This window comes from Hylobates moloch, unplaced genomic scaffold (assembly GCF_009828535.3).
Source record: "Hylobates moloch isolate HMO894 unplaced genomic scaffold, HMol_V3 SCAFFOLD_5, whole genome shotgun sequence".
Taxonomy (NCBI): domain Eukaryota; kingdom Metazoa; phylum Chordata; class Mammalia; order Primates; family Hylobatidae; genus Hylobates; species Hylobates moloch.
Window position 1 is genome coordinate 30,299,853 of NW_026652280.1, and position 13,244 is coordinate 30,313,096.

The 13,244-nt window shown below is 38.9% G+C and overlaps 1 protein-coding gene across 4 annotated transcripts in view; it reads left to right on the forward strand.

Moving 5' to 3' along the window:
- The window catches only part of DYM (dymeclin), a 395,506-nt gene that overhangs the window by 188,932 nt on the left and 193,330 nt on the right, over positions 1-13,244 (forward strand). For all 4 annotated transcript variants that reach the window (XM_032152347.2, XM_058438379.1, XM_032152351.2 and 1 more), the window contains exon 13: positions 677-771. In XM_032152347.2, coding sequence (XP_032008238.1) covers positions 677-771 — 95 coding nt within the window. The remainder of the gene's footprint in view (positions 1-676; positions 772-13,244) is intronic.

The following is a 13,244-nucleotide window of genomic DNA, read 5'->3' on the forward strand; positions in this document are numbered from 1 at the left end:
ACCTCCAACCCCTGGGCTTCAGTGATCCTCTTGCCTCAGCCTCCTGAGGAGCTAGGACCAGAGGCATGTGCCACCACACCTGACTAATTTTTTTTTTTTTAAATAGCCAAAGTCTCGCTGTGTTGCCCCGGCTGGTGTTGAATTGGTTTTGAACTCCTGTCCTGAAGTGATCCTCCCACTTTGGCCTCCCAAAGTGTTGGGATTACAAGCGTGAGCCCCTACTCCTAGCCCATTTTCAGTTATTTTCCTCTGTGGGGCTATTGCAGATACCCATTCATGTTTTTTATCTGAAACCCTAGGAGCCAGCTATGTTTTAGAAAGCAGAAGTTTTTGGATTTTAGAAAGATAATTATAGTTTATATTCTCTACTATGTGTAACCATTAGGGCCTTAAGTAGCATGCTGTAATTAAACATATTTCTGTAGCAAAATATTTCAATATTCACCATGGAGGGAATAATGAAGACCGTCAGGAACATCATCATTTTTTGTGTTGTGGAAAAAACTTTGAATTTTCAGTGCTTTATGGATTTAGGAATTAGAAAAAAGAGAGAGTGGATCTGAACTTTCTAAAATCTGTGACAACTGAGTTTACATTTGCTTCTATTAATAGTTAACCTTGGTTAAAATATAGAAAAGACTTGATTGTATGTTTTACACTTGCTGTTTCCTCACAGGACAAGTACCTTCACACAAATTGTTTGGCAGCTTTAGCAAATATGTCGGCACAGTTTCGTTCTCTCCATCAGTATGCTGCCCAGAGGATCATCAGGTAAATATGAACTTTAAAAGAAATACTGATTTGCCTCTGGCTGAGCTATTAAGATGGATACTATGGTGGTTCCTTTTTAAATGTTACCTGTGAGGACTATCAAATTTTCCTACTTAATTTTTATCACCTTCTTGTTTGGTTGAAAATATCTTGTTCCATTTTGTTTTCTAACCTAACTTTTTGATCAAAGTTAATTGTATTTACATTCAATCTTTTTATAAAATATAATTTTAAGTGTAATGTTAGTTTTTTAGAGGAGCAGGTATATTTCTTAGTAATGCAAATTAAATATGAATGTATTTGATGCACATTTTATAGAGCATCACACTACACTTTTAAGGATTTATCTGTGTGCGTTTTAGAGAATTTTTATAGCAGTTCATCGTGTATTAGTTTCCTATTGTTGCCATAACAAATTACCAAAAATTAGTGGCTGAAAGCACAAATTGGTCATTTTAAAATTCTCTAGTTTAGAAGTCCATTGTGGGTCTCACTAGGCTAAAATTGAAACAGAGCTGCATTTCTGTCTGGAGGCTGTAAAGGAGAATCTGTTTCCATGCCTCTTCTAGCTGTTGGAGGCTGCCTGCATTCCTTGGCTCATGGCCCCTTCCTCTGTTATCAAAGCCAGCAACAGTAGGTTGTTGAGTCCTTATCATACCTCATCACTCTGACCTCCTCTTGTGGTTCCCTCTTCCACGTTGAGGACTCTTGTGATTTCCTGGACCCTTCCTGATCCAGGATTATCTTCCCATCTCAAAGTCAGAATCGTAATCACAAGGTCCCTTTTGCCATGTAAGGTAACATCATAAGTCCAGGAGATTAGGACATGGACATTTTTGAGGGAGTCATTATTCTGTCTGCCAGAAACCCTTGTCTCTTCCCCACCCATTGCCAAAGACATGACTTTTTTTTTTTTTTTTTTTTTTTTGAGATGGAGTCTCGCTCTGTCACCCAGGGTGGAGTGCAGTGGTGTGATCTCGACTCACTGCAAGCTCCACCTCCTGGGTTCACGTCATTCTCCTGCCTCAGCCTCCCGAGTAGCTGGGACTATGGGTGCCCGCCACCACACCCGGCTAATATTTTTTTGTATTTTTAGTAGAGACGGGGTTTCACCCTGTAAAGACATGACTTTGAAGGATAGGAAAGCTAACTAACCAGTCATAAGTGAATATCATTGCAGGGCTTTTTAACATATGGGGGTACTTTTTTGACTTCCTGTAGGATGTTCAGTATTGTCCAAGTAGCTCTCAAATAGAACCCCAGTGAAGTCATATTGTTTCCTTTAATTCTTACTTTTGGGGCAATGCAGGGTTTTTCTTCTTCTTTTTTTTCTTTTTTCTTTTTTTTTGAGACAGAGTCTCACTGTCACCCAGGCTGGAGTGCAGTGGCGTGATCTCAGCTCACTGCAACCTCCGCCTCCCAGGTTCAAGTGATTCTCCCGCCTCAGCCTCCTGAGTAACTGGGATTACAGGCACGCGCCACCACGCCTGGCTAATTTTTGTATTTTTAATAGAGACAGGGTTTCACCATGTTGGTCAGGTTGGTCTCAAACGCCTAACCTCATGATCTGCCCACCTTACCTCCCAAAGTGCTGGGATTACAGGCATGAGCCACTGCTCCTGGGCTTTTCTTATTTTTTTTTAAGAGACAGGGTTTCACTCTGTCAACCAGGCTGGAGTGCAGTGGAGCAACCACAGCTCACTGAAAGCTCAAACTCCTGGGCTCAAGGGATCCTCCTGCCTCAGTTTGGGCATGTGGTTTTGACCATTCAGTTTTGTTTAGCAGTCATTGGTGGTGATAACAACTCTGTATCACTTTTAAGTGCTGATCTCACGTTCTCTTCATTAGTTAGCCATTGATTGACCTGGGCTCATTTTTAACTTACTCAAAATTAAGTTGTCTGTTTATCTTCAGAATTTAGTGCAGGATATTTTGCATTGACTCACTATTTAACTTATGTCTAGTCTTAATACATTCCATTAGATTGTTTTTTGGGTTTGTACTTGAGAGATCATCTAGTTGACTGACATTGGACTAATGTGAACTTCAAGATTTAAAGTAAACATAGCAGTCTCCTCCTACCTTGGAGTTTTTCAGGTATTCTGAAGAGCCTTTAGTTTCCAGGAGTTGACCTTTGTCACCATGCTTTATTTCACCATAACAGAGCTAATGATTTCTGTGCTGCTTTGTAGGCTGTTTTTCTGTTTATGTGCAGTTTTATAATGGTTTCATGAAGACTTCATTACACAATTAACTTTTCTCAAATGATAAATGAACATTTAGCTTGTTTGATATGAAAATGCCAAATTAGCTGGTTGATAATTTAAGTTCTGATAAAATATATTTAGCACGATTAAATATTTTTGAGATGCAAATGTTTTCTAGTTGGGAAAAATGCATATTAAAACACTGTGCCCAAGTTTTAATCTGTGATGACAAAAGTAGAAAATAAACCAATCATATTTGAAGAAATAAGAAACATAGTTTAGATTTGTGATTTGAGAGCATTTAGATTGTTTATCATCAATAATGAGTAGTGCTTTACTTCATTTTAATAGATTTTTAGTTAGCATAATATGAGTAAGGAACTATGTTAAGCAATGCAAGATGTATCAAAATAAATAATAAAGATTCGTGACTTCAAGTAGCTTGCAATTCAGTAGCAGGAATAAGACCAGGACCCATCTATGTGTATATATATGATACAAGGATCTTTTATACAGCAGAATGTTGTGTGAAATATATATTATTATATCTTAATATTACAATGAAAGAAAAATTGCTATGGAGGGGGTGAATGGCTGGTTCCAAGAATGGCGAGAAGGCTTCTCATTGAAAGATTAAGTAGGGTGGCTACAGAAAGATGACATGATAGATAAGAGAGACTGGCTTGATAGAGCAATCATCAACTAGAACAAATCAAAGCAAAACAAGAGAGGGACTATGGTGAGAGACCATGATTTATATGTAGAAAATAACCAGTTTCATGGAACTGGCATGCTGTGGACCTCTATGGGGATCACAGGTGAGAGGCCTGAAAGAAACAGCTGGGGCTATTACTGTGGAGGGGCTTAAGGGTTGGACTCACAGTTTAGAATAATCAAAAGGAATGGACAGAAAAGAAGGTCTTTTCTTAATAACAACAAAAAAGAAAGTGTGATTGAATGAGTTTTTAAGTGGATTTTGAAGAAAAGAATTTAAGGTAAATTTCTTGAGTCACCTGTTTGAGCAGATGATAGTATCATGGTCTGTTTGTCACACTGAGGGAAGTGTAGTTCTACCCAGCTCCCACATGCTGCCAACACTTTTCTTTTTCAAGGACCACATTTGAGTAGCTGGTGCGGACCAGAGCATCGTGTCATGCAGGAGGGAGCTTGTTGGAAGTGCGGAGTGTAGGTGTGGCTTTTGACCTACTGGATCAGAGTCTTCTTTTTAACAAGATCCCCAGATGATTTGTATCCACATTAAAGTTTAGAAAACACTTTGAGTTTTGGCCTGGAAATCATTATGTATTTCCTGAGAAAATATTTGTCTTGAGATGGAAATGGGGGCCAGCTTTTTTGTACTTTGAGGGAACTCATTTTCTACTAAATATTTGTGTATAGGGTATAGAAATGTAAAGTATGATAAGGGATGCATGACAAAAACTGTTTAGATGCCCAGAAGGGCTATTACAGCAGTACAACTCAGAATTCATCAGATGCTCTAGTAACCACTTCAAGTGAGAAGTAAGCAGTTTTCATATACATGATTCCTAAATCCTCTTTTAGAAAGAGACTACACAATTTTATATTTGTCAGTTGCAAAACTTAGAAGAGTCAGTATTTCACATGATCTTCAACAAAATGCAAAACAGATAACATGTTACATTGCTATGAAAGGATGTGGATAAAGCTTTGAAAAGCCTCCTTAGCTGGACATAAATGTAAGGAATGATTCCTTACAGTACCTAGGCTGTTGCTCATACTTAATGACCATGTGCCTTCTACAGACTCTGGGTGTTCTAGGAGAATCACAGATCTAATTTGAGTTTTGCTCAACTTTGTAAGTCTTTTAGATGTGCCATAAGTGTGCATATTTGCTGTGTTCTTTATTTGGGATTATAAGGTTATTCAATTTCAAGACATTTATAAAGAGTAGATTATATGCAAGGGATTGCTGTAGGTTAGAAAGATAACATTTACTTCCAGCCCTTAAGACTGTTCCTTATTGTCTCTCATGTCCCTTCACTGGCTGTTTCCTCTGGCTTCTCCTTCACCCTTTGATTAACAGGTAGTTTTCTCTAGTATCTCATTCTGTCTTGTTTTCTTCTGTCTTTTCACATTTTCTCTGGGAGATCACATATATGTCTATGACTTTATCTACTGTCATTTGTATACTGAAAATCACCTGATAATGGTTAGGCTTTGTGTCCCCACCCAAAATCTCATCTTGAATTGTAATCTTCATAATCCCCACATGTGAAGGGAGAGAACAGGTGGAAGTAATTAAATCATGGGGGCAGTTTCCCCCATGCTGTTCTCATGACAGTGAGTCTCACAAGATCTGATGGTTTTATAAGGGGCTCTTCTTCCTTGGCTGTGCCACTCTTCTCCCTGCCACTTTGTGAAGAAGGTGCTGTGCTTCTCCTTCACCTTCCACCATGATGTAAGTTTCCCGGGGCCTCCCCAGCTGTGCTGGACTGTGAGTCAATGAAACCTCTTAACTTTATAAATTACCCAGTCTCGGGCAGTTCTTTTTTTTTTTTTTTTTTTTGAGACAAGTCTCACTCTGTTGGCCAGGCTGGAGTGCAGTGGTGCAATCTTGGCTTACTGCAACCTCCACCTCCCAGGTTCAAGCAACTCTCCTGCCTCACCCTCCCAAGTAGCTGGGATTACAGGTAGGTGCGTGCCACCATGCCCGGCTAATTTTTGTATTTTTACTAGAGATGGAGTTTCACCATGTTGGCAAAGCTGGTCTTGAACTCCTGGCCTCAAGTGATCTGCCCACCTTAGCCTCCCAAAGTGCTGGGATTACAGGTGTGAGCCACTGTGCAAGCCTTGGGCAGTTCTTTATAGCAGCGTGAGAACTGACTAAAACACCACCCAAATCTAAATTCATGATCTAGATCTTTCTCCTTCACTGTGCTGGCAGACAGTACAATGTAGAGGATAATCACATAGCCTCTGGAGCCACACTGCCAGGGGTTGAGATCTCAGCTCCAGAACTTTACTACCTATGGAATCTTGGTGATGATGTTGTTTACCTTCTCTATGCAGCAGTTTCCCATCTGTAAGATGGGAGTGGCAGTAGCTGCTATCTCAAAGGATTATGGTGAGGATGAAGTGCATTGACATTTGTAAAGGGCCTCAAACATAATTTGCCCTGAGTAAGCATTAGCTGGCTGAGCACCAACCCCACTAGGTTCGCTACCTGGGTATCTCATGCTTACTTCAGACTTTCATTATGTTTAAAACTGAACTCGTCTTCAAACCTGCTCTTCCTTTTAAATCCCCTATCCCAGGTAATGGCCCTCACCACAGTCACCTAAATTGCAAAGGCAGTTCTTTAACTTTTCTCCCTTTCTCTCAAATTCTATCTTACTGGACCCTGAAGTTGTACCTAACTCTGCCATTGTAATTTGCATGTATATGCACTTCTCTTTCTCCCTGGCTGCTGTCTTGGTTCACATGTGTGTGGTCTTCACCCATACTATGCCAGTAGTCTGACTGGGTCTATTTGCCTCCCTCCTCACCCCTGCACACTGCTGTATTCATTGGAAAAGCAAATCTCATTTCTTCTTTTGCTTAAAAAATATTAAATGGCTTCCTATTGCTATCAGGTTAAAAATCTGACCTGTGCTCTTCACTGGGGTGATTTTGCCCCCCAGGGGACATTTGACAATAGGTGGAGATTTTGTTGTTGCCAGAAGTGGGAAAGAGGTTGCTACTGACATCTAGTGGGTAGAGGCCAGAGATGTTGCTCAACATTCTACAGTGCACACTACAGCCCCCAAAAGAAAGCATTACCCAATGCAGAATGGCAGTAGTGTCAAGGCTGAGGAACCCTTTCTTAAAGTGACATAGTCTGGGCCCTGCCCTTTGCCCTTCGTCTTCAGGTGCCATTTGGCATATACCCACTGCTTCTGCTTTACTGAATCATTACAGTTCCTTGCTCTTTCACAGCTATATCGCTGAATCTGGATAAATGTGGTCTGGAACTAGAAAAAAGTTGAGGCAGTTCTTTGTGTCACCTCTTTTTTTCTGTAGGTTTTTCTTTTTCAACCAGCTTCCCACCCCTTTATTCCGTGTCTTTTATCTTGAACCTGCAGTGGCTTCTTCAACTTGCTGAGGTCTCCCCAGTTCAGCTCCTAGGCCTTTTATTTGGACCAAGCTGCTGCTAACATAGTTGTTTCATATTCCCCATTCTTCAGATTACAAAGAGAAAGAACCCATTTGGCCCTCTTATCTCTTCATAGCAGCCCATGGATCACTGTCAGTTTCTGGCCTAGGGGCTAGTTACTGGGGCTAGAGCAGGAAGGAAAGACCCAGGAAAGGAGAAAGTTACATGTTAGAAGATCTGGCTATGGTTACCTGGCTTCTTTCAGAAGTAGGTGTGGGAAAGATAGAACTTCCAAGTCTTGACCTGTCCAGTGTAGGTACTTATGACATACTGGCCTGGCCTGGAGTTGCAAGTCCTGTTGCTTAAGCAGAGTAATAATTACTGGAGATAAAAGACTTATTTTATATTTCTTTGCATTACTTTACAGAGAATCGCTCTCTCTAGGCACACAATAGACTTTTAATAAATACTTCGTGACTGATTCTTAGAAGATGGGCTGGCATCTGGAATTTAAACTTAGTTCTGGCATCCACTATTCTGAGACTCCATGCAAGTTGATTAGCATCTGGCTATATTTTGCAGATGTCTGCTGCCGCTTGAAACTAGTGAAGTTGATGATCTGGTGTCCATAAGATGCTTTAGACAGTGCCAGACTCTGTTGAAAGCTTTCTGGGTTTTCACACCTCTTGAGAATAAAGTAATACAAAGTATAGATTAGATTTTAATTAAAACAATTTTATGAGAGCAATATAGTTATTTCTGATAAAATTTAATCATGCAATTTAAGAATTTTAAAATTCTCAAATCCATGACTTACGCTTTTACTTTTTCTCACAGCCATCAGGAGTGAGTATATACAGTTCAGATTTTAAATGTATGGTTGTGCAACTTCATGTAGTAGTCTCAAGCTGACATTTTATGTGAGTTGCCTTTTCCTGCCCTGCACACGTGATGACACATATTTTAATCACCCAGCATTTTTTTGAAGACTACAAAACACAAGTTAGTTGTTGAACTATGTGGTCAGCTCCTCTATTTTAGGCAAATAAGATCTTTTAGACCATTCAGGCTCATGGAATTAGAGAAAGAAAGACAATTTGCCCCCAGCCTTCATTTAAATAATTCTTTAATATTAACTTACCCCAACAGGCTTCCTCACTTCTGTTCCCACTGAATTAAGGTTTCGTGATTTTTTTTCTCAAACATAAAAGGGAATATTAATAAGCAAATTGACCTGTTTGTTGGGATTAATTTATATTACACACACACCCCCACAATTCAAATATGTAATAACATATGATTATGATAATTTTAGAAATATTGCCTTATTTTTTAAAAAGTCCATTTAATGATAAATTTATACCTGCCATCCTCAGTGTCTCACAACTTATCTCTCTTGTGTTACATTTAAGGCTAGTTGAAGTCTGGAGGTTTAGACAGTCGAGGGTATTTACTCTTCACAGCTGGTAAGTAGCTGTCCCAGGTTTGTCCAGATCAAAAGCCTGGCTCCTCCAAGAATGGCAGAATACTCCTTCTGAGAGTGACTCACTCACCATGGTACCATGGATCCAAACTCCTGAGATTGATCTGGAACAGACAATTCTCTATAGTCTAAGGTAGTCGTGACCTTAGTGGTCATTTAATTTGCTTTCCCCCAGCCCTGATTCCGCCTGCCTCCCAATCTATCTAAGTACCTAAAGTTATAGTAGCAAAGACAGGAAGGTCTTTTCCACTTTTTTAGAACTGACATGTTTGAGACAGGTATGGATGTGTTCAGGTATTACAATACATGGTATTTGGAAATTATCCTGGAAAAGAGTGATAAGAACTGTGTGTCTTTTAGCTTGAGACAATAGTATTTTTTATATCTAATCCTTGATATTAAATTTTATTTTTAATTTAATAAATACTTATGAATGCCTACCACTGCTGAAGTCCTCTTTAATTTGAGGTATCTTATGTTTTTATTGCAGACGAATGCCATTTGTTGTATCTAGAAATTAAGTGTTATAGTTGGTTTTATTTTTTTAAAACTTTGATTTTATTTCAACCTCATATTATTGTTAGCACTGTAGTCAGGAAATTATTTCTTTAGGGAAGGAATTATCTGATAGTAACAGTTGTAATGAATAGTTCAGTTCTGTTTCCAAAACCTTGCTAAGTTATTTAACTTATTTTTCATCTCTTGAATGACATATCATACCTACTTCATTTGAGTGGTGTAAGTGTTAATGATGGCTTGTAAAGTCTTGCATCTCTATTTTCTCTGTTATAGTATTATAACATTTTTGAGATATTTTGAATCTAAAAATAAATCTGGATAACAACTCTACAAAAGAATTTATTGGTCTCTGCTCATATTGCTAGATTCTGATTCCCTGCCCGATGGATTTTTGAATTGCCTATATTCCCCAAATATTTTTCTAACAAAAAAATGAAGATCTCACTGAACACAGATAGAAGTTTTTAATAATTGTTTTATTGTAGATGGATAGGAGATCTGAGCAATGGCTTGCAGTATAAATACTTCTCTTAAATATATATGATTTCATTTTTTAAAAGATAGAATTAGCTTGCTCTTGCCCAACGCCCAGGCAATAAAAAGGTTCCAGTTTCTTCATTCCTTTGGTCTTTGCTGATCCTTGTTTGATCTTGGCATAGCAGTAGCCAGGAAAGGAAGGAGGAATGTTTGTCTTGAAAATCTGGCTTCCTGTATTTCCTACAGCCAGTGATACTTTGAAGGCAGCTAATTTTTTCAGGGAAATCTGGCTTGGTTTGCTTTTGTAGTTTAGTCCTTTCTTAAGGAGTTACACTGAGAACATTTAGACAGCTCCTCTCTGAAAATGTATAAGTTTCCCGTAGAAAATTGTTACCTATTCAAAAAATTGCTAGTATTATACAAAAGGGTATCTTGGCAGACTTGATGGGACACATGAAAACTTCATAATTGGTTTAATTTCAGTTTAGACTGCTGGCACATTCAAAATGTCAGCTTTAAAGAAGCATGTCATATGTTTATCAGATTGCTTATTTCTTGTAAGTAAAGACCTTTGTGGACAAAATTGCCACACAGCAAATTAAACTTTAAAATAACTTCCATAGAGCTTTACTGAATGTCTCCGTCATGTTACAGAGGTAACTGGGTGTGGTTCAACTTTGTCCTCTTAGCCACGAATTATTAAGCCTCCATTCCTGTTTATTTTTATGAAGGTTGTAAGATTTTTACCTACTTTCAGGCTAACAAATTTACCTGCTACCGTTTTGTAGATTCTGGTAGGACACCCAAGACTCCTGGGTCAAGGACAAAGGAGAGTTTGTTATTGTCCTTTTATTATATTTTTTATCATAAATTATTACTCTCAACAGTAGTAGGAGCCAGAATATTCATTTCTTGTGTGGTTCCCATACCCACAGGGCAACATGACAAGGGGCCAGGTGACACCTGTAAGTGCAGTGGGTTGCAATACAGGAGTGGAACCCAGAGCTTGGGAATCTCCAGTCTTTTATGATAGCCTTCAAGCACACCTGCCCAACCTTTGCTTTGAAGGGAGACATCTTTAATGTATTTGATAGCAAACTACTCTCTGCTCTAGAGAGAGATACTATCTCTGTCTTCCAAGTCTGTTCACTCTACAAGCATCCATGCAGAGATAGCCCGGAGCACAAGGCTGCTGATGCCTCTGCTTTTAAGACGTGTAAAACATGAGAGAGTGGGGAATTGTCTCCCAACACTCCTTACCTAGTTATGAATTTCTGTTGCCATTGGAAAAACCTGTCACTGTTTCAGTAAGGTAGCCAGTTGATACTGCTCTAGGTTTTATCTCTCAGTTGCCAATGCATTGTATTTAAATATCTTAGAAGAAGCAAAGGATGGAATGGCTTCATTCCTCTTTGCTTTGTACATGTGTCATAATGAACCTCCAACTCAGATGTCAGTGTCATTAACTCCACCTCTAAAGCCTTACTTACAAGTCATAAAATTACAGACTTAGAAGGACCTTTAAAGATCATCTAAGGCAAATTTCCACATTTTACATATGGGAATATTAAAATCTCGAGTTACTATGTGACCAGTCCAAGTGAATACTGTTGCAGAAGCAGACAAAAAACCAAGTCATCTAGGTTCGTAGCCTAGTATTTTTCCCAGAACAGAGAGAAAAGAGGCACGCTTTCTCTCTGTCTTTTACAAAATTGTGATATTTGATATGTTATAAAATGCTAAGGCTAGATAAGTAAAATAGAGTGACTTAATAAAGCATTTTCCTTCTTGATGAATTGCATGTGTTTCATGGACTTTTAAGAAAAGTACCTTTTCCAAGACAAAGAAACAGTGTTGTGTTAACAGGAGAAATGGGAATAAACAAAGGTAAAAAGATTTAAAGTGGCTCATGTGTCCAATGTAAGTACATACCGAATCAGATGTCGCAGAGACAGGACAAACAAGGGAAGAGAGAATGCTTCCTTAGGAGAGACAAGGATAGTTTGGAAAAGCTAACTTTTAAAAGGTAGGTAGATAACTCCCTATGACAAGTATTGTGAGTTTCCCGAGCATTTAAAATTTGTTCATTTGTTCAATGTACTTCAGTTTCCGCCTTTACAAACTGGGACTACTGTCCTAGGGCCACTGTGAAGACTAAATGAGTTAATACATTTAAAGTGGTTAGAGTAGCATCTGCCGAATAGCAGTCACCTATCAGGGGAACCAGCCCCCAGTATTTCAATGTAGTTTCTTTTCTATTTTCCCTAAGTGTTGGCCGGTCTGAGAAATAAAGAGAAAGAGTACAAAGAGAAGAATTTTACAGCTGGGCTGCCAGGGTTGACATCACATATCGGCAGGTTCCGTGATGCCCACCTGAGCCACAAAACCAGCAAGTTTTTATTGGGGATTCTAAAAGGGGAGGGGGTGTACGAACAGGGAGTAAGTCACAAAGATCACATGCTTCAAAGGGCAATAAAAGATCACAAGGCAAAGGCAAAATTAAAATTACTGATGAGGGTCTGTGTCCCACTGTACACACATTGTCTTGATAAACATCTTAACAAGAAATAGGGTTCGAGAGCAGAGAGCCAGTCTGACTAGAATTTACCAGGCTGGAATTTCCCAATCCTAGTAAGCCTGAGGGTACTGCAGGAGACCAGGGCATATTTCAGTCCTTATCTCAATGGCATAAGACAGACATTCCCAAGAGTGACCATCTATAGACCTACCCCCAGGAATGCATTCCTTCCCCAGGGTTGTTACTTGCTGGGAAAAGAATTCAGCAATATTTCTCCTACTCACTTTCTGCAAGAAGAAAAATATGGCTCTATTCTGCCTGACCCCACAAGCAGTCAGACCTTATGGTTATCTTTCCTTGTTCCCTGAAAATCGCTGTTATTCTGTTCTTTTTCAGGGTGCACTGATTTCACATTGTTCAAATACACATGTTTTACAAACAATTTGTACAGTTAACACAATCATCACAGAATCCTGAGGTGACATACATCCTCAGCTTACGAAGATGACAGGATTAAGAGACTAAAGTAAGACAGATGTAAGAAATTATAATAGTATCAATTGGGGAAGTGATAAATGTCCATGAAGTCTTCACAATTTATGTTCAGAGACTGCAGTAGAGACAGGCGTAAGAAATTATAACAGTATTAATTTTGGGAAGTAATAAATGTCCATGAAATCTTCACAATTTATGTTCTTCTGCCACGGCTTCAGCCGGTCCCTCTGTTCTGGGTCCCTGACTTCTCGCAACAGTTACCCAGTAATTATCAAAGGAAAAAGATCTTCCTTGTTAGAGGGCTCACAGCACCATGTCTTGTTCTTGATGGCCCAGTAGGTATTTGAATGAATGATGAAATTCTGATACTTGAATTGAGCTAAAACAAATGGTTAAAATCTACTGGCTATATAGGTAAGGAGGAACCAGTGTGCTTATAGACTACCTTGTTTTTGGGTTTTTTTCTTCTTCTTCTGTGAAGCTGGTATCTGTCACACACATACTGGATCCTATGCAGTTGGTTATTTGTGTTATCCAATAAAATGAGTATTATTTATATTTTATAATGAAGAAACTAAATCTCAGAGAAGTAACTTGTCTACGGACAGTGACAACATTAGTATTTAAACCTACACCTGTGCTCTGTCTACAACACCTTCC